Source organism: Narcine bancroftii, chromosome 2 (assembly GCF_036971445.1).
Source record: "Narcine bancroftii isolate sNarBan1 chromosome 2, sNarBan1.hap1, whole genome shotgun sequence".
NCBI lineage: Eukaryota > Metazoa > Chordata > Chondrichthyes > Torpediniformes > Narcinidae > Narcine > Narcine bancroftii.
Window position 1 is genome coordinate 193486073 of NC_091470.1, and position 21258 is coordinate 193507330.

The following is a 21258-nucleotide window of genomic DNA, read 5'->3' on the forward strand; positions in this document are numbered from 1 at the left end:
TTTACTAAAATGGATCTTGGTTTTTGCTGCGGTTGTGGTTTTGGGGCTAATGTTCTATGTGCCCTCTCTATTTCCATTTCTTCCTGTAATTCTGGTCTTCCTAGGACCCTGGGGATCCAATCTTTTATAAATTCTCTCATATTCTTGTCTTCTTCATCTTCCTTAAGGCCCACTATCTTTATATTATTTCTTCTATTATAGTTTTCCATTATATCCATCTTCTGAGCTAACAGCTCATGTGCCTCTAACTTTTTTATTAGATTCTTCTAATTTCTCTTTTAAGTCCTCTACTTCCATTTCTACAATTATTTCTCGTTCTTCCATATTTTCCACTCTTTTTCCTATCTCTGATAGGACCATTTCTATTTTATTCATTTTTTCTTCTGCACTCTTACTTCTTTTTATCTCATTAAATTCTTGTAATTGCCATTCTTTCACTGATTCCATATATTCTTTAAAAAAGATATATCCATTGTCTTGCCTTTCTCTTCTTCTTTCATTTCTTTCTGTTCTTCTTCTTCTTCTTCCTCTGGGTTGACCATCTGTTGTTTCCTTGATTTCTTTTTACCCTCTTCTTTCTTGTTGTCGTTATTTTCTATGTTCTGCACCTGTTGCTGTGTTGCAGGTGTCTCTCTCAGCTGTGGAGATCGACTCCGCAGCTGTTCCCCCCTCCCGTCAGTGTTTTTTTTTCATGTGCGGTTGCGCACTTTTACTCGGCTCTGCGTGCCATTTTTGTAGTCCCGAGCCTGGGACTTCCACTGACTTGAGGGAGTGGGCTTCTCTCTCTGCAGCGGGCCTCCTCAGACAGGTAAGGCCTTCACCTTCTTCTTCAGACGTTCTTTCATCTTCTCTTCTTCCCGTTGTTTTCCACTTTTCTCTCTTCGCTGCCATTTTCTTCTCACCTTTATTTTTACTTTGTTTTAATTTTTACTCTTGCACCTTTGTGTTTTGTGCATTTTTTTTTTCAACTTTTCCGGAGAGGGCTGGAATTCCCTGACCGGCCACTACTCCATCACGTGACTCCTCAACCTGCCTCTTTCTCAACTTAAACCTGCCTCTTTCTCAACTTAAACCTGCCTCTTTCTCAACTTAAACCTGCCTCTTTCTCAACTTAAACCTGCCTCTTTCTCAACTTAAACCTGCCTCTTTCTCAACTTAAACCTGCCTCTTTCTCAACTTAAACCTGCCTCTTTCTCAACTTAAACCTGCCTCTTTCTCAACTTAAACCTGCCTCTTTCTCAACTTAAACCTGCCTCTTTCTCAACTTAAACCTGCCTCTTTCTCAACTTAAACCTGCCTCTTTCTCAACTTAAACCTGCCTCTTTCTCAACTTAAACCTGCCTCTTTCTCAACTTAAACCTGCCTCTTTCTCAACTTAAACCTGCCTCTTTCTCAACTTAAACCTGCCTCTTTCTCAACTTAAACCTGCCTCTTTCTCAACTTAAACCTGCCTCTTTCTCAACTTAAACCTGCCTCTTTCTCAACTTAAACCTGCCTCTTTCTCAACTTAAACCTGCCTCTTTCTCAACTTAAACCTGCCTCTTTCTCAACTTAAACCTGCCTCTTTCTCAACTTAAACCTGCCTCTTTCTCAACTTAAACCTGCCTCTTTCTCAACTTAAACCTGCCTCTTTCTCAACTTAAACCTGCCTCTTTCTCAACTTAAACCTGCCTCTTTCTCAACTTAAACCTGCCTCTTTCTCAACTTAAACCTGCCTCTTTCTCAACTTAAACCTGCCTCTTTCTCAACTTAAACCTGCCTCTTTCTCAACTTAAACCTGCCTCTTTCTCAACTTAAACCTGCCTCTTTCTCAACTTAAACCTGCCTCTTTCTCAACTTAAACCTGCCTCTTTCTCAACTTAAACCTGCCTCTTTCTCAACTTAAACCTGCCTCTTTCTCAACTTAAACCTGCCTCTTTCTCAACTTAAACCTGCCTTCTTTCAACCTCTAATCATTCACCTTGGAAAAAGACTTTGTTTTTTCCCCTTGTCATTTTATAAACCTCTACAAGATCTCCCCCTCAGCCTCCTTCACTCCAAGGACTATCAAGGACTATCCAATCATAAACACAAAGAGAAATTAGAAGAGGTAATTAGCATCAACTCAGGATGTACACACGTGGCAGGATACTGGCAACTTGTGGGCGAGAAACCCATACCAAGCTGTAGTCTCCTGGAGTCAAAGGACTCGCATCTCAGGTTGTGGGCTGCTGCTGGAGACCGGCTCACAACAACCAGGTATTGGAACTAGAGTTCAAGAGGGTGCTGAGGGGGTACATGAGTGCCATTGTGTGTGTTTGTGAGTGCGTGCGCATGGTCCAACAAAATGCTGTTACATCTGGTTATTCATGTACAGTCAGATAATAACGAACTTGAGTAAGCAGTGTGGAGGCAGAGCTTGGCTCTGACATTGCCCTATGCATCAAGCATTAGTAACAGCCAAATCCTGCGGGGCGATCCCCACTCTCACCTTGTTGGGGTTGGACCCTGTCACTCCAATGGGGTTCAGGAGGTCCTCCAGGCCATGTGGCACAGGCCACAGGTTCAGCGCCATCTTGCCGGACACCAGGTTGTCCATATAATCAAACAGATTCACGTTGCCCCAAGCCAACGGACAATGCTCCTGTAAGAGACAGATCAGGAAGGGGTGAGCTGACCCAACGTTGGCAGGTGCAGACTCTGGCCAACACAATGAACTTTTAACTGGCACAAAGCCTCATGCTCTGGTGCTGTTTGTGTGTGGAGCCTGCACCTCCCCACCCCCACCCCGCCTCAGCACAGAAACTACCCCATTGTCCACACACACCCAAGCTTGCCTCCTCCCCATACATCTGCCTAACAAATGTCAAAATTATCCCCACTGAAAATGGGAGTTGTAATAAGAGTAAAGTAGCAGAAAATATTCCATTCTGTGCTGATTCAGCAAGGCTAAAGCTGATGGTGAAGAAGAGCAACTCTATACTTGGCAAAAACTGTACAAGACCATTAACCACTGGGTAACGGACATGGCAGAGTGGAAAGAATCTTAAACATGTACTTGTATGGAATATGTTCGAATAGTTTAAAGCAGTGGTTCTCAACATACCATTTTAAGTAATTCTTATGCCATTGGTGCTCTGTGATTAGCAAGAGATTGCTTAAGGTGGGATGTGTGTGGAAAGAAAAAGGTTGAGAATCACTAGTTTAAGGGAGCAGATTCAGGGGAACATCTTGACAGAGAGGTGGGAGAGTGGAAAGAGCTGCCAATTGAAGTGATGTAGGCTCAATTTTGACTTTTAAGAAGAATTTGGACAGGTACGTGGATGGGAGGGGTATGGAGGGCTTTGGACTGGGTGTTGGTCAGTGGGACAGGGCAGAATAGTAGTTCTGCACAGACTCGAAGGACCATTTCTGTTGCAGGGTTCTATGGCAGAGCAGTCTCAGGGAGCAGAGTGGTTTATTCCTGCCTATTTATTAATTGGCAGGGGAGAGACGGTGATCTACAGGTGACGCAGCAGGTATCCCGACTCCGGAGACCTGGGTTTGATCCCCACCTCTGGGTGGGTGGGATGTGGTGTGCATGCATGCAGTTTGCTCGTCCTCTCACACAGACATGCAGGATCTGTGGGGTAACAGTGGACAACAAAGATTTTGATTTTTGAACACTTTTGTGGATTTTTGGCTGCTGATCACACACACACAAAAAATTACCGTAAAATTTTCCTATCGTGTACTTTAAAAAAAAGTTATCTACTTTTGGGATTTCCTGTCATATTTTAGTCGACTTCAAGCAGACAAAACCATGAAGGGCAACATGTCATTGAAAATTAATTATCTGCATTCACCCTTGGACGTCTTCCCTGCTGATCTCGGTGCCGTCAGTGACGAACACGGTGAAATGTTTCACCAGGACATTGTGACTGTGGAAAAGCGGGATCAGGACAACTGGAACCCATCAACGCAGGCCGACTATTGAGCATCAGATGCTGAGTACAAACAGAAATCAGCGGCAAAACATTTTTCGGTCGGTTGAACTGACGCAAAGTGTCAGTGTCATTATGCAATTTAACACACTAAATTCAATAAAAGTTGAAATGTTTCTCCAACTTCCTGCATTATACAGCAAATCTGCAATTATCTTTGTGTTGTCCATCATAATCCCCAATTTTCTTTTCAGGAAGCAAACCTTTTAAAAACCTTAATGTCCAGTGTAATCAGTCACTGTAAACAATGGCTAAAAACCTAGGGGGAACTAAGGAGAACAAGGGAGAATAAAATGGGATGGTCACGGACTCAATGGTCCTATATCCACATTGCACGGCGCAATTGTATCTGCACCCAGAGCTTGCCCCTGTCACCAGGTGAAGCACCCACCTCTTTCGCTCCCTTCCTCCCCTTGACGGAGCAGATGGACAAGCAGAGGCGGGCAGCTCGCGGGATGTCGATGAGGTAGATGTCATAAGAAAGCCACTCGTTCCATCTGAAAAGACAGCATCAAAACAGATGTTCAGCAGCAAAGGGGAAGGGTCAGAAGGGGGAACAGTCTGGAGAGTAACGCCGGAATCCGATGCCTCGATTCTGAGCCAGTGCTGCTAAGGGAGCGCAGAGCGTGTTAGCACAAATAGAGTGACGGAGAATTTACAGAAACCTCCAACTTGGTGTGGCCAAATGCAGATAGGTTGATCACTTTGTCCAGCACCAGTTCATCCTTGGGCACCAGCTGGAACTCCTGGTCGCCGGCCACCAACTTCCTTCACCATTCCACAAGATGTAGAAGAGGAGGTAGGCCATTCGGCCCATAAGATGTAGAAGCAGAGGTTAGCCATTCAGGTATGATCCACAACTCCATCTGAGCTGATCCAATCTCCCATTCAGTCGCACTCTCCAGCCTTTTACCCATAATCCAGGGGTGGGCCATCAACAGACCCCAGGCCAACAAATAAAATGGAATATGGTCTGTTAGAATTTCTTAGTTTCAACACTAGATTTCACTGTCATTTTGAACAACTACTAACCCAACTGTTGCAATGGATGAAAATGTTGACTTAATGAAAAATTTTAAAAAACTTAAAAAAAAAAATTTTAGACATACAGCACAATAACAGGCCATTTAGACCAGAGTCCATGCTACCCAATTTACATCCAATTAACCTACAACCCCCAATACATTTCAAACCCAGTTTAAAAAAAAACACATTTACCTCAGTTGATTACACATGACAGACCTGAAAATACAGAAATTAGCAAGGGAATGCTGAAAACTTCAGACACAGTGGGAAAAGGAATACCTTTTCTATTGAAGTCGAGGGGAAGTGTGCCGGTTTGATTTGTAAGGAATCTGTTAACTTTAACATCCATCTTTAATAGCCTATTTACAGATTTACACAGTGCATCAATCATTAAGGTGGACACTTGGGCCATGGCTGTATTCAGAGTTGTGGAGGAATGTTGGAGAAGGCCTTGTCCCTTCCTTCATCTTATTTCCCACCCAACTTTTAGAATAAGTTTTATTGTATCCATTTAAATTAAGAGCAGCAGATACAGAAATGCTAACTATAGCATCAATAAACTTCAGTAGTGTTGTGTAGCGCAGGGGTTTTCTGGTCTTAAAAACTCCATACGTTTTTGAAGGATGTGAAGAAACCAGAGCATTTGGAGGAGTTCCACGCAGACACGGGGAGAATGTACAAACTCCTTATAGACAGTGCCGGATTCAAACCCTGGTCGCTGGCCCTGTAACAGCGTTGTGCTAACCACGCCACCTCGCCAGCCTCCCCCCTCCCATTTCAGGTTTTCTATCTCCCCTTCCCAACACCCTGTCTCAATGCAGGGTCCCGACCCAAAATGATGACCCACCATCCCTCTCCACGGATGCTGCTTGACCAGCTGAGCCCCTTTACACCTTCTTGTAGTTCACTCAAGACACCAATGTCTGCAGTCTTTGCGTTCCTCCCTCACCACCTTTCATGAGGAGGCCTTTCCTCAATCAGATCCTGAACAATCTTCCTGAGTTTTCCCCTGACGTTGCAACTGTTCCCAACTCTCCAGTGGTCTCCAATATAGCAGACTTATCAGTGTGGAAGAACAGAGGATCTTGGGTTCCAAATCTATAGATCTCTCAAGGTCAAGTTCATACCATGCTCACACGGTAAAGATGAGATAATGTTTCTCCAGGACCACGGAGAACATTTGCATATAGACGTTAAACATGAAAATATTAAGATGTATATACAGTAAAGGTCCATAATATACTATCCATATATGTTCTGGGAATGCATGAGCCTGATGCTTGGTGGGGGGGGCGGGTGGAAAAAACTGCTGCCCAATCTGGACATGAGGGCCTGAATGCTACTGTACCTCCTGCCACATGGCAGAAGAGAGAACAGTTTAAATGAGGGGTGTGTGGAGACCATCACAATGTTTGCCTTTCACCTACAATGAGTGTTATAGATGTCCTTCATGGTGGGAAGAGAGCTCACAATGATCTTTCCCGCTGTCTTCTCTCTCCTCTGCAGGGTCTTGTGGTCCGAGGTGGTACAGCTTCCAAACCTTAGTTGCACAGGATGCCCTCGATACATCCTCTGTAGAATGTAGTGAGGTTGGAGGGTGGGAGATGAACTTACCTCAGCCTTCACAGGAAACAGAGGCGCTGTTGGGCTTTCTTGGCTATGGAGCTGTGTTAAGGGACGAGGTAAGGGAGGGGAGTGATCTTATCATTGTTGGATCATCTCTGCAACCTCTATTACAATCCTGCTGTTCCCTCTGTCCCATCTAACCCCCCCCACCCCACTCCCCAACATCCATCGCACCCCTTCTCCAACCCTCTGCACCAAGGCTTTTCTAACCCTCCTGCTCCCCACCCCCCACCATCGCAAATTACCAAGTTCCCAAACCCTTCTGCTCTGTGGCCAAGTTTGCAGACATGAAGGTATGTGAAGAGGAAACATGGAAGATGCAGGACTTGGATTAGGAGATTGTCAGAAAGTGTACGGTCATGAACTTTGGCAAAAAAAAAACAGGCAAATTTTTTTTTAATGGAAAGAAAATGGAAAATACCCAGATGCAAGGGAACCTGGGAGTCCCTGTGGAGGTTAACCTGAAGGTAAACTTGCAGGTTGAGTTGGTGGTGAAGGTGGCGAATGTAAAGTTGGCATTCATTTCAAGAGGAATAGAATATTAGAGCAGGATGTGATGTTGGAGCTTCATAAGGCACTAGGGAGACCTTACGAAGGAATGTGAGCAGTTTTGGGCTCCTCGTTCAAGAAAGGATGTGCTGACGTTGGAGAGGGTTCAGAGGAGGTTCACAAGGATGATTCCAGGAATGAAGGGGTTATCATATGAATATTATTTGACAGCTCCTGATGTACTCGTTCGGATTTAAGAGAATGGTGGGGGGTTCTCATTGAAACATTTTGAAAGTTAAAAGGTGTGGACAGATAGATGCAGAAAGGTTGTTTCCCCACAGAGGAACAAGAGGGATTGAAAGGTGTCCACTTGGAACAGAGATGAGAAGGAATTTCTTCAGCAAGAGGGCGGTGAATCTTTGGAATTTGTTGGCACGAGTGGTTGTGGAGGCAGAGTTTGACAGGCTCTTGATGAGCCAGGGTATCAGAGTTTATGGGGAGAAGGCCAGGCAGTGGGGCTGGGTGGGGAAATGGATTAGCTCATGATTAAATGGAGGGGGGGGCAGACTCGATGGGCTGAATGACTGATTTCTGCTCCCATGTCTTATGGTTATTGATTAGAGCCCCAACTCAGGGCTTTGTTCCCACTTGCCAGTTTGTGGGTTCGAGGCCTACATCAATTTCAAAACGTCTCTGTTGTCCAGGCAGTCTGTGATGGAGAACGGTGTTGGGTAAAAGGAAGAAATTCTAATGAGGGTGAATATCTCAAGAGGAAATGTTCCTTCAGAGTGGCAGAAAAATTTATCAGGACGACAAGGGGGAATGGCCACCTTCTCCGCGGGGGTTTGGAGATGGCTTACCGGGGGTTGGAGCAGGGAACTCTCTGGGTGTTGACGTTGTCACACAGGGGTTCCCCTCCGTGATAGATGCCAGTTCTCACGTAGATCTGGGGAGCAACAAGAAAAGGCCTGCAGGTTGGTGGGGATTTCCAATGTCACATTGGCGCCTGTGGGAGACAAAAAGGTAGGCATGCACCCTCTTCCCCAACCCCCAAAACCTTTCACCCAGCAACCTTGATCCTTGCACATCCTCCACCCTCGTACACCACCCCAACCCACCCCTTTCAACTTAATTCGCCACCTTCACCCTACCCTTTCCCTTCAACCCAACTCCCCACTTTCACCCTCTTCCATCCAATATTCTACCTTTCTGCCTCAACCCCCCACAACACCAACCCCCTCATCAACCGCCACCCCCTTGGACACCCGCAGGACAAAACTCTTGTAATGCCCCCACAGCCGCTGCCCGAGCTGCCACGTCTCCCCCTCCTGATTGTCTGTGGCCTACCTCATCAATACCCCCCTCCTGACGGCATGTGGTCTACCTTGTCGATACACCCCCCCTTCCAATGGCACGTGGCCTACCTTGTCAATGTCTCGGATGTTGACGTTCACGTAAGTAGCACAGAGAATCCTGATGCTCAGCAGGTGGTTGAACGACCAGAGAGATTTAGCTGGCACCTCCCCATTCATGTAAGTGGCAGCAGTCGATATGCGGCGGGCATACGAAGGCATCACGAACGTGTTCGCTGGCAGCTGACTATAGAGGCTCTCCTTCGACATCAGCATCAGATGCGGCAGGCGGCCAATCATGATACAGCTCCTTATATACTGGGGGGGGGGGGGGGGAGCAGATATATTAACAACCCCTATATAAGCATCATCAAGGCACCATGGACAATGGAAACCCCACAACTCTTGTAGTTCAAAGAGCAAAAATCTGCTGGAGGAACTCCACAGGTCGAGCAACATTCCCTGCCCTCCCCCCATGAGGGGCAGTTTACAGTGACGGTCTCGTAGCATTAAATTATACCAACGTAGTTGGTGCACCGTGCGAGCCTGTTTGGCCACAGCAAACAGGAATAACGGTGCATCTGTTAATTGTACTTCTGTGTAGGACAACAAAGCTCTCATACCCATACTCACCGACCCACAGAACATAGTGGGGAGGACTCAAAGAAAATCAGGGAGGGGGTGGGTTAACGAACCTGTAGTCACATGCACACTGAATGTGGGAGGTAAGGATCGAACCCAGGTCACTGGAGTAGCAATCCAGCAGTACTAACTGATCTTCCTCCAGTCTCAATGAACATTTTCCACACTGGCGATCTCTGGTGACGGTTGGATACTTGGCAGATTTCAAACAAAAATACTGACACCAGAGAGGTGAACGGTGCATTTCTGCAATTGTACACAAGCTTTTAGCACTTTTCTCCTCGTACCAGATCAGGACTGCTTGTTTTTAAAAATGGGAAGTTGATAAAGTGTCCCTCTTGGAGGTAACTAATGTAGAAATGCTCACGCCCTTCACCTCTCAAGTCCAGCCTTCCAGCCAGCTGATTTCCAAGGACCAACAGAAGTGGTGACTTCACCCCCGGCGCAGTCCCCCCAAACTAGCCCCCGTTTCACATCCCCGCGCTCTCCCCCCCAGCTCCTACCCACCCCTGGGTGATGGGCCACTTACCTTGTACTGACTGATGGGGTAATTCTCCAACAGGTATTCATCACAGCCGCACACCTTCAGGATGTACTTGCCCTGGTACTCCAGCACACACAGCTTCAACTGGTCCATGGAAAGGTGCATGCTCCTAGTTTTCTTGCGGATGGCCTCGGCAATCACCTGCTCCGGCATGCAATCATGCGGGATCTTGAGCGTGTACTTCTGCTTGTCGTTGGTTGGGGAGATGATCACCCAAATGGTGACAATGATACGTCCTGAAAGAAGGATGTCAGACAGTTGAGTTGCTTCCCCTCCAGAAAACAAACACAGCAGGCAGGCAGAGACCCATAAGACACAAGGAGCAGAAATAGGCCATTGGGCCTATTGAGTCTGCCCTGCCATTCCATTATGAGCTGATCCATTTCCCCACTCAGCCACACTGCAAGGCCTTCTCCCCATAATCTTTGATGCTCTGACTAATCTCTCAATCTCTGCCTTAAATACACCCAATGGCCTGGCCTCCACAACCACCCTTGGCAACGAATTCCACAGATTCACTGCCCTTTGGCTGAAGAAACTCCTCCACATCTCTATTCTAAGCAGACACCCTTCAATTCTGAAGTTGTGCCCTCTTGTCATAGACTCTCCCACCATGGGGAAGAAACCTTTCTACATCTACTCTGTCCACGCCTTTCACTCTTAACCCATGTCCTCTGGTTTGCATCTCACTTACCCTCAGTGGAAAAAGCCTGCTTGCATTTACTTTGTCTATACTCCACAATTTTAAATACCTCTGTCAAATCTCCCCTCATTCTTCTACGCTCCAGGGAATAAAGTCCAAACCTGTTTAACCTTTCCCTGTAACTCAGTTCCTGAAGTACGGGCAACATCCTGGTAAATCTTCTCTGAACTCTTTCTATCTTATTGATATCTTTCCTGTAGTTCGGTGACCCAAACTGCACACAATGTTCCAAATTTATACAACTTCACCATAACATCCCTTCTCCTATACTCAATACTTTGATTTATGAAAGTCAATATGCCAAAAGCTCTCTTTACAACCCTGACCACTTGTGTCACCACTTTCAGGGAATTATTCCCAGATCCCTCTGTTCCACTGCACACCTCTGTGGCTGACCATTTACCGTGTACGTCCTTTCTTGGTTTGTCCTTTTAAAAAAAAATGCAATTTCCTCATCTCCCTCTCCCCAGTCCTGCCCCTCCTTACCTCTTGCCCCATCTCTCTAGCTACCCTTGTAGTCTTCATTGTCCCCCTTCCAGCAACTCCCTACCCTAATTCTCCCCAGACTGTCACTTACAAATTCCCCCAAGCATCCATCACCCCCATCTCTCCACACACCCTCCCATTCCCCAACCTCCTCTCAACTCCCCTCTCCACCCCCCCCAACTCCCAAGCCTCTGGTCTGATCCACCAGACCTCTAACCCTTGGCCCATCCCCACTTCACTCTCACCTTTATCCAACTTGTTGTAGATGTGCTTGGGGAGATCAGGCGTGGACTCCACATTCGGTGGGTAGACGTACAGAGACTGGCTCTGGGGTCCGCTGGCATCTCTCAGCTCCACTGCTTCCTTGCACACACTGAGAATGTTGCGCCGGAAATCCTGCACCTCCGAGTCCTTCACCAGCTCAAACTCACAGATTGGCATTCCAATCGCAAACCCTGCATGTAGGGAGAAGATCACAGGAAGGGTCAGATGTCTTGTACAATCACGGCAATGCAAGGATCTCACTGGTCATCCTCACACAACCAAGGGTTAACCTTTCAAATGCACGAGCAGTGGTTGAGGGATGTGGGCCAAACGCAAGCAGATGGGACAAACTGGGTCATTATGGATGTTGGGCTGAAGGGCTATGGCTCTGGAACAAACATCCTGTTATCAACGAGACAGCTCAGTTGTGCCATCAGAATGTCAGAGAAATCAAGGCCATCAACTTGGGTCTTTCCATCCCTTTGGCATGAAGCTGCCAACATGATGTACTCGGCAACAGTCACAAGGGACTGCAGACTCCAGAGGGAACAGCAGACCAGTGCGGGACACCAGAAACAAGGAAGATGTCCATCATTGAGGAGGAGAAGCAGAGGAGGCAATCCTGCAGGACGGTAACCACAGCAGCAGGCCAGAGAGGGGCTCAGCGGTTGAGGGCAACTCTCGATCAGAAGTTTGGATCTGGAGCTCGGGTGGCCGATGGATCGAACAGGAGTCTGTCCGGCTGCAGAGGCGAATCCACAGACACTCAATGCCTCTGAAGGGATACCAGGCTACACTAATAGTGACTCTGTCTTATGGCGAGCAGAAGGCAGTTTTGTGTAATGCCACATGTTCTGTTCTGTACTATTGCACGACAATAGAGGAATCTTGAATTTCGAACATAGACTCATTGGGCCAATAGCCTGTGTCCATCCTGTACGGCTGACTAAGCCAGCTCCCAACCACATTTGCAGACATCTGCACCATAATGCAGTGATAAAGCCTGCTTTGAGAGCAGTCTGGCTGCATATCCTACAATAAACAGGGAACAGTCCAAAACAACAGCGCGAAGGCAGCAGAACTGTACCGGTGAGAGGATTGTTCAAAAGTCTCATAACGACAAGATTGACAAATTTGCCTGAATCCTCAAATTCCTCCCCATTAAACCACATGAGCAGTTTCACCAAAAGGATAGTCTCAGTTCAGGGGCAATCTGATGTGGTATTTTCAAACAAAACCTGATCCCCAAGACACACAGGGCATGCAACCAAAACCCAGACATTCCCACTGGAGGCCAAACCCTGAGAAACGAGTGAAAGGAAAATTCCCCACAGCCCTCACACTGATTCCACTGTTCCACTCTCTCCCCACAGCCCTGTATCAGTCCACAATTTAATCCCATTGTCCCCTCTCTCCCCACAGCCCTGTATCTGTCCCCAAACTAATCCCACTGTCCAGTTTCTCCCCACAGACCCACTCTCTCCAAACAGTCCCGTAACTTCCCCAAAGCCCTGTACCAGTCCCCAAATGAACCCCCACTGTGAGAGATGGAGGGGAAACAGTGAAAAGATGCAAGGGATGGGAATGCATCATGGTTACGGACCAATGAGACCACGGCACCCAAGGATTAACGTGGATGCTCACCGATCTCGCGGTTGAGTATCTTTTCCTCCCGGTTGCCCACGGGCTCGATCACCTTCAGCAGAGGCTGGAATAGCCTCAGGTCGCACAATCTCCTTGTCTCATCGTAGAACTCCTCCCTCTCAGCCTCCTGCGTCACTCCCACAAAGATATATGAAGACTCGTCCTGGGGAGGGTGAAGAGAGTCGCACGGTTAGCTCTCCTGCCAGGTGTCTGTCCAGAGAAGTGGCCAGTGTCCACCCCCAAACCCTGCGCCACAAGGGTTCCTGAGTCAACGCTGGAAAGGTCACCATTTACAACCCTGAGGTCCTTTGACTTTCAAACAGCCAGCAGCCAGTAACCTAGCTGGCTTGGGACTAGAATAACAGGGAGGCCTGGACCAGATGAACAAGCAGGAGAGATCCTTCATTCTCTTCTTAAGGAACCAGTCAGGTTATCAGGTCTAATTCATTGAGCCTGTCCTCACCACCACATTAACCGTTGGGGATGCATGTGGATACTTCAAGGCTCCTCAAGCCCTCTCCAAAGGATCGAGTGTGTTATCTCAACACCAAGGGGGATCAAAATGGAGCACTGGGGTGAGTGGTTGCCTCATAGATCTGGAGACAGAGGTTCAATCCCCACCTCTGGAGACATGCATGCACATTGGGTGCCCCTGTATTTGTGCTCAGTGTGCACATGTAGGCTCATGCAGGCTCTTGCAATGGGTGTGCGTGTAGACATCCATGCATGAGAGTGGAGGTGTGCGTGGCGATGGCAAACATAGGCACATTTGGGCACGTGCAGGGATATACCTATGCAGCCGCAGGTGGGTGCTGGCCTGTTTGTATGCAGATAGACTCACTGAAGTGTCTGCGCACAGGTGCATATTTTAGGTGTTCACATATAGGCATCTGTGAAGGGGTGATGGAGGCAACGTGAGGGCTCTAGGTAAAGTGGCAATTGTCTGCCTAAATGTGGTATTATGTTACAATAGTGGAACCTTTACCTTTATGTACGAGCGTCCGTATGCACGTGGACGGGTTCACATGTAGACACACGCAGGTGTATGCGTGCATGTACTTGTCTCTGCATGTGCACATCTTCCCTGTGTCCATAATATTTTACCTCCCCTGGATATTTCAGCTCCCTTCCACATCCCAGACCAGTAAGTTCAGTGGGGACATAGGCCACTGAAGGAAATGTGGAGAGACTGTTGGTGAGAAAATTAGTTTGGAGCCGGGGGGAAACAATGGATCACTGCGAGGTAGACCATATGATGGGCGGAATAGCCTCCTTCTATTCCCATCGTTTTTCTTTACACTCACATGCCTTCAGTAATCCCTTACTAACCACAGACTACCGATGTTCTCATCCTCTGCCGTAGGGATTACTTCAGGTGCTATGTGAGTAGAAAGAAGGTCGAGAACCCATCTCTGTCATAAAGATGGAAACAATATGCAAGGTTTATTCTGAAAGCCGGAACAGATTTGATGGCCTCTTTCGAGGTGGAGTTGGTGGTCTGGATGTTTGTGGCCCAGAGTGGAGCTCAAACCCATGACCTACCTTGGGGAAACGTCAGGAACCAACAGAGCTGAATTTGGCAGCCACCCGCTCAGTTGGGAGATGCAAACAGTCCAAGGTGGTCCCTCCCCGCTTGCGAGAGTAAGGAACAACCCACCAGATGACAGAATGCAGCATCCCCAGGTGCCTCCCCCTCCCACTCCCACTCCAAGGGACTGACCTGCAGGAGGTGGAAGAGTGGATACTTGCGGGACTCCCGGAAAAGTTCATGCTTGATGCTGATGAGCGTGGCCTCCCGCAGGCACTCCAGTGTGACGATCATGCCGTTGGGCAGGCAGCAGTCCACCAGGATGCGCGGCGGCATCAAGTGAAGGCCCCATAGCTCGCCCGAGGATGGCCGGGGTGGCATGGCGGCCGGCCTGGCGAGGGACACGGTCTGATCAGAGCACGGTCCTCAACTCACGTGGGCTGCGCAGGCCGCCAGGGTAGCTGCGGGAGGAAGGCAGAGAGAACATAAATACCCCACCAGAATACCCCAACACCTTTCCCGTAAAATCCTTCAATCCTCAGGACATCACAGGCAAAACCCTACCCACCATCGAGAACATCTATGAGAAATGCTGCCGTCATCACGGATCCACCCCTCCCAGCTCACACTATTCTCGCTGCTGCCATCAGGAAAGAGGTATCAGTGCCACAAGACTCACACCCCCAGGGCAGCACAATTAGCATGGCAGTTAGCACAATGCTGTTATAGGGTCAGCAACCTGGGTTTGAATCCCATGCTGTCTGCAAGGAAACTGTATTTTCTCCCTGTGTATGCCTGGGTTTTCCCCGGGGGTTCGGGTTTCCTCTCACCTCCAAAACGCACTGGCGTTGTTGGTTAATTGGGTGGCTTGGGCTTATGGAACAGAAGGGGCTGTTACAAGACTGTATGTCAGGAAAAGTTGCCACCCTTGCCACCTTTATTTATTGTTCTTACCATGCTCGCATGGTAACAATGAGATAGTGTTTCTCCAGAAACGGAGCATATTTACATAAATATTAGTTAGAAGTTAAACAATGAAATATGACAATATTAAGATATATACAGTAACTGTACCCTATTGTAACAATATTAATATTTGGGGAGAATTTATTAGAGTAGGTCACATACATATACACATTTTAAAACATATCTTATTTGAAAGACTATAGAAATATTGAAGATCTCTTGGAGAATGTAAGCACCTTTCACAAGTACGTGTTAATTGAACTGACATCATAAAATGAATGACCATTGTTTGGAACTGGAGACACTGTGGCTGGTGGAAGCTCTTTTCATGGGTTTTGCCAAAGTGCACAGAAAGGTCACTCCTGGATTATTTACCTCAGATAACAACTTGAGAAGAAGAAAGAACTCCTGTTGTTTGCTGGAGAAGCTGGGGGTTTTGCAAGCCGTGAGTCACATGCTCTCTTTGGAGTTTTCATTTGGAAAAGAGAGAGTTAACAGCTCAGTTTTAGTGAGTCAGTGTGTGGAACACTGACAAGTAACTGAAAAGTGCAATCCAGGAAAAACTGTTTGAAACTGATAAAAGCAAGTTCCAGAGCAGTAGATGGCTGGAAGTGCTATCTGTCTGATGTTTCTCTTGAAATAGAAGGAATGGAACTCGTGGTAGCTTGAAGAAAGAGGTTACCATCTGGAAGACCCTGATGGGGAAAGTTTCATCAGCGAGACCTGGAAATCCTGGAGCAACAAATATCTCTCTCTGCAAACCCTACAAGAACCCTCCTGAGCAGTAAACATTTACCTTTCAAGCACCAAGCCTGTGCACAGTATGGTGATTGCCTGCAACCAGAGAACTTGGAAGGAGAAGTGAGATTGAACTGTGAACCAAAGAACTTTTCTAAAATACACACACATTACATACACGTGCGCTTAGAATTAGAAGGCAGTAAGTTAGGTTAGTATAGAGTATCGTATAAGTATAGAGTTAAGTTAAAGTTTGATTCTATTTTCAAGTTTGAAGTGGATTAAAAATAACTTTTGTTTTGAGGTCCTTTGGGCCCATAATACTATTCACAAATGTTCTGGGAATTCAGGAGTCTGATGGCTTTAGTGAAAAAGCTGTTGCCCAATCTGGGCATAAGGACCCCAAGTGCTATGGTACCTCCCTACTCTATGGCAGAAGGGAGAACAGCTTACATGATAGATTGGTGGAGTTCTTCACAAAGTTTATTGCTTTTTGCCTGCATCGAGTGTTGTGGACGTCCTTCATGGTAGGAAGGGAGCCCCCAATGTCCTTTCCCGCTGATTTCATTATCCTCTGCAGGGTCTTGTGGTCAAAGGGGGCACAGCTTCCAAACCAAGCGGTGATAGATACTGTTGCACAGGATGCTCTCGATACATCCTCTGTAGAATGTAGTGAGAATGGGAGATCCTCAGCCTTCACAGGAAATAGCTGCTGGGCTTTCTTGGCTATGGAGCTGGTGTTAAGGGGCCAAGTGAGATTCTCTACCAGGTCCACCCTGAGGAACTTGATGTCTTGATGATCTCAACAGCTGAGCCGTCAATGGTCAGCAGAGTGTGATCCTGGCCCTGAAGTCGACAGCCATCTCTTTTGATTTAAAAAAAAACGTTTAGATACAGGTTGTTGGTTCTGCACCAGACTGTTAGTGACTGCCCCTCATCTCTGTCCGCTGACTCCTCATTCTTACTGATCAGGCCCACTATCAGACTCTCCAACAGACTGTCTCACTTAAGGACTCTTTGCATATTATTTATCCCTCAGTTCATTTACCTTTCTTTTTTTGTTTAAATTCTCTCCTTTGTATACATTTATTTTTTCTTGAGTACAGTTTACAGTTTTCTATAAATCAGAAATCCTGCCTGACCTGAATCTCAAGGTTGTATGTCTATGTACTCTGAACCTTCAATTAATGCAGAAAAACACACAAATGCAGAACTGTACAGGCCCTTCAGCCCATAGTGCTGTGCTGACCCAATAACCCATTCTAACAACTATCTATAATTTCCCTTCAAAGGATCCTATCGCCCCTGCCTCCACCAACATTGCTGGCGGCATATTCTATGCACCCTCCACTGACCTGATAGAGGTGCTCAAGATGATGAAAGGCATTGATTGTGTGGACAGCCAGAGGCTTTTCCCCCCGAGGTGGAAACGGCTACCACAAGGGGGAATAGTTTTAAGGTGCTTGGGAGTAAGTACAGTGGGGGTGTAAGAGGCAAGTTCTTCACAGAGAGTGGTGGGTGCAGGGAATGCATTGCTGGTAATAGTGGAGGTTTGAGGGCAAGAATTTACACTTGACAATATGGCTTTTTCGAACTTGGAACAAAAAATACATTCTCCATTTGTACTCCCTCTTCTTTGTCTCCAAATAAATAGTGTGACAACTCTCACACTCCCCGCCAATGCTCCTGATTGAAATCAGAAGTCTGGTGAAAGTTTAGTTTGCCAAACAGAGTAGATTTTGCCAGATGTTAACCCTCATACCCCTGTACCTAAGCAGCAACGTACTTGTTAGTAACAGTAGGGCCAAATCCTGATGCCTGATTATTACACAAAATCCCGCAATATTCCCATTATGAAGAATACAATAGTCTGTTATTGAACTAGATAAAACTTTCTTCACACTTATTTACTTAGCTCCTTTTCCCATCGACAATTCCCCCCCAAAAATCATCCCGCTTATATTACTTGCTCAGCCTGCTCCTGTTTACATTACTGAACCCCGACTGCACTGCCAGATCCAGCTCCAACAGAGTCATCAAGTTTGCAGATGGCATGACAGTCGTCAGCCTCGTCAGCAACAATGACGGGTCACACTGCAGAGAAGGGGTGGAAAATCTCGTGATGTGGTGCGAGAGTAACAACCTGAGCCTCAACATGGATAAGACGAAGGAGATGATCTTGGACTTCAAGAGGACCAGGAACAACCACCCTCCACTACACATCAATAATTCGGTGGAGAGAGTGGAGACAGCAAGTTCCTTGGAGTTCACTTAAGTTTGGTGTACACATATCTCACTTGTCAAAAATGTACAACTGCACTTCCTACGAAGACTGAACCAAGCAAGACACTACCAGCTACCATCACGTCAACCTTCTACAGGAGTTCTTCCGAGAGCATCCTGGCCGGCTACATCAGTGTGGTGCAGTTGCTGTAGAGCAATAGTTTTCAAAATGCCCCCTTAAATTCACATTCCAGTGGTACATGAGTGGAAAGAAAGTTTGAAAACTAGCCAATTAGGTACAATTAGTACAGTGGTTATGTGCACAGTTTCATAACTCCAAAGGAAATGGGCCAATGACAATTTTTCTCAAGCAAAATATTTCAGTGACAATTGGGTCTAGAGCAATGGTTCTCAACCTGCCCTTCCCACTCACGTCCCACCTTAAGCAGTTCCTTACTAATCACAGCACTTATGGCATAGTGATTACTCAAGGTAGAATGCGAATCGGGGGGTGGGGGGGGTAGTTTAAAAATCATTGTTGTAGGCTACTGGAACAGAGGTCAATCCACAGGACCATAAGAGTGGCAGAGAGAGGATCATTGGAGTCCCCCTCCCTGCCTTAAATGTAATCTACTAGGATCATTGTCTGAATCTGGTAAGCTTTATGTTTTATCAATCTGGTTGATTACTTCCAGAAGGGGAGGAATTAATAAATCTTTAAATGTTTTATAGAATTCTATTGGGAATCCATCCTCTCCTGGTGTTTTATTATTCGGTAGTTTTTTTAATTATCTCTTGTATTTCTTCTATTTCAAATGATTCTGTTAATTTATTTTGTTCCTGTTTGTAATTTTGGTAGTTCAATTTTAGTTAAAAATTAATCTATTTTGTCTTCTTTCCTTTCGTTTACAGTTTGAAATAATTGTTCGTAGAATTCTCTGAAGTTTTCATTAATCTCCGTTGGATTATATGTGATTTGCTTGTCTTTTTTCCTTAATGCCAATACCATTCTCTTAGTTTGTTCTGTCTTAAGCTGCCACGCTAGAATTTTGTGCGTTTTTTCTCCTAGTTCATATAATTTCTGTTTTGTCTTCATTATGTTCTTCTCCACCTTATATGTTTGTAGTGTTTCATATTTTATTTTTTTATCTGCCAATTCTCTTCTTTTAGTTGTGTCTTCCTTCATTGCTAATTCTTTTTCTATATTTGCTATTTCCCTTTCCAACTGCTCTGTTTCCTGATTGTAGTCCTTCTTCATCTTAGTTACATAACTTATTATTTGCCCTCTGATGAACGCTTTCATGCATCCCATAGTATAAACTTATCTTTCACTGATTCCGTATTTATTTCAAAGTACATTTTAATTTGTCGTTCAATGAATTCTCTAAAATCCTGCCTTTTAAGTAGCATGGAGTTTAATCTCCATCTATACATTCTTGGTGGGATGTCCTCTATCTCTATTGTCAATAATAGGGGTGAGTGGTCCGATAATAGTCTACCTTTATATTCCGTTTTCCTAACTCTGTCTTGCATGCGAGCTGATAACAGGAATAGGTCTATTCTTGAGTATGTTTTATGTCTACCCGAATAAAATGAATATTCCTTTTCCTTTGGGTGTTGTTTCCTCCATATATCCAAAAGTTGCATTTCTTCCATCGATTTAATTATAAATTTGGTTACTTTGTTCTTTCTGTTAATTTTTTTCCCAGTTTTATCCATGTTTGAATCCAAATTAAGGTTGAAATCCCCTCCTATTAGTATGTTCCCTTGTGTGTCTGCTATCTTCAAAAAAATATCTTGCATAAATTTTTGATCTTCTTTGTTAGGTGAATATACATTGAGTAGATTCCAAAACTCCGAATATATCTGACATTTTATCATTACATATCTCCCTGCTGGATCTATTATTTCCTCTTCTATTTTGATTGGTACATTTTTACTCATTAATATAGCTACTCCTCTAGCTTTTGAATTATATGACGCTGCTGTTACATGTCCTATCCAATCTCTCTTTAATTTCTTGTTCCACTTCAGTTAGATGTGTTTCTTGTACGAATGCTATATCAATTTTTTCTTTTTTCAGTAAATTTAGCACTTTCTTCCTTTTGATTTGGTTATGTATTCCGGTAATATTTAAAGTCATATAGTTCAACATAGCCATTTCATACTTTGTTTATCTTTCCTTTCCGTTTCCTCATCATCACCTTTCCTTTTTATTCATTTCTGCTTTCTTTTTTTGAACACTTTATAAGACAACATTTCTAAAACATCAAACATTTCCCTTATTCTCCTATCTAAAATTCCTTTAACCCCACTATCCCCTCCCCTCCTGAGTTGCCCTTTGTCCCTTGTTGGGCAAGCACATCTCCCCTCTCCATTTGGATTTGCGAATTCACTCGCAAGCGTCAACTGATTTTGCAGTGACCGTAACTCTTCCCCACCCAGTCCCCCCAGAAAAGATTTTAATCTTTATATAACAAAGGTCACTCTCTTAATTCCCCACACACAGTTTGTGGTAATTTTTGTTCTCATTACATATCTTCCTCTCTCTGTCTGTTTTGTAGTTGTTCTGCAAATTTTCTTGCTTCCTCCGGATCCAAGAATAGTCTGTTTTGCTGCCCTGAAATAACTATTTTAAGTACCGCTGGATACTTTAGCATAAATTTATATCCTTTCTTCCGTAGGATCATTTTTGCTGTATTAAACTCCTTCCTCTTCTTCAGGAGTTCAAAACTTGTATCTGGATAGAAAATTTTTTTTTGACCTTATTTTCCTCATTGCTTTCTCCAATATATTTTCTCTTGTTGTATATCTTAAGAATTTTACTAGAATGGATCTTGGATTTTGTTGTGGTTGTGGTTTAGGGGCTAATGTTCTGTGTGCCCTTTCTATTTCCATTTCTTCCTGTAATTCTGGTCTTCCTAGGACCCTGGGGATCCATTCTTTTATAAATTCTCTCATATTCTTGCCTTCTTCATCTTCCTTAAGGCCCACTATCTTTATATTGTTTCTTCTATTATAATTTTCCATATAACCGTTTACAGCACGGAAACAGGCCATGTCGG

The 21258-nt window shown here is 45.3% G+C and overlaps 1 protein-coding gene across 2 annotated transcripts in view; it reads right to left on the minus strand.

The window, feature by feature from the left end:
• Nucleotides 1-21258, minus strand: part of LOC138754870 (phosphatidylinositol 4,5-bisphosphate 3-kinase catalytic subunit alpha isoform) — a 103270-nt gene that overhangs the window by 46538 nt on the left and 35474 nt on the right. For both annotated transcript variants that reach the window (XM_069919793.1, XM_069919794.1), the window contains exons 2-9: nt 14459-14727; nt 12739-12901; nt 11076-11285; nt 9627-9877; nt 8528-8773; nt 7964-8049; nt 4354-4459; nt 2471-2623 (exon numbers count right to left, since the gene is read on the minus strand). In XM_069919793.1, coding sequence (XP_069775894.1) covers nt 2471-2623; nt 4354-4459; nt 7964-8049; nt 8528-8773; nt 9627-9877; nt 11076-11285; nt 12739-12901; nt 14459-14647 — 1404 coding nt within the window. In that variant the 5' untranslated portion in view covers nt 14648-14727. The remainder of the gene's footprint in view (nt 1-2470; nt 2624-4353; nt 4460-7963; nt 8050-8527; nt 8774-9626; nt 9878-11075; nt 11286-12738; nt 12902-14458; nt 14728-21258) is intronic.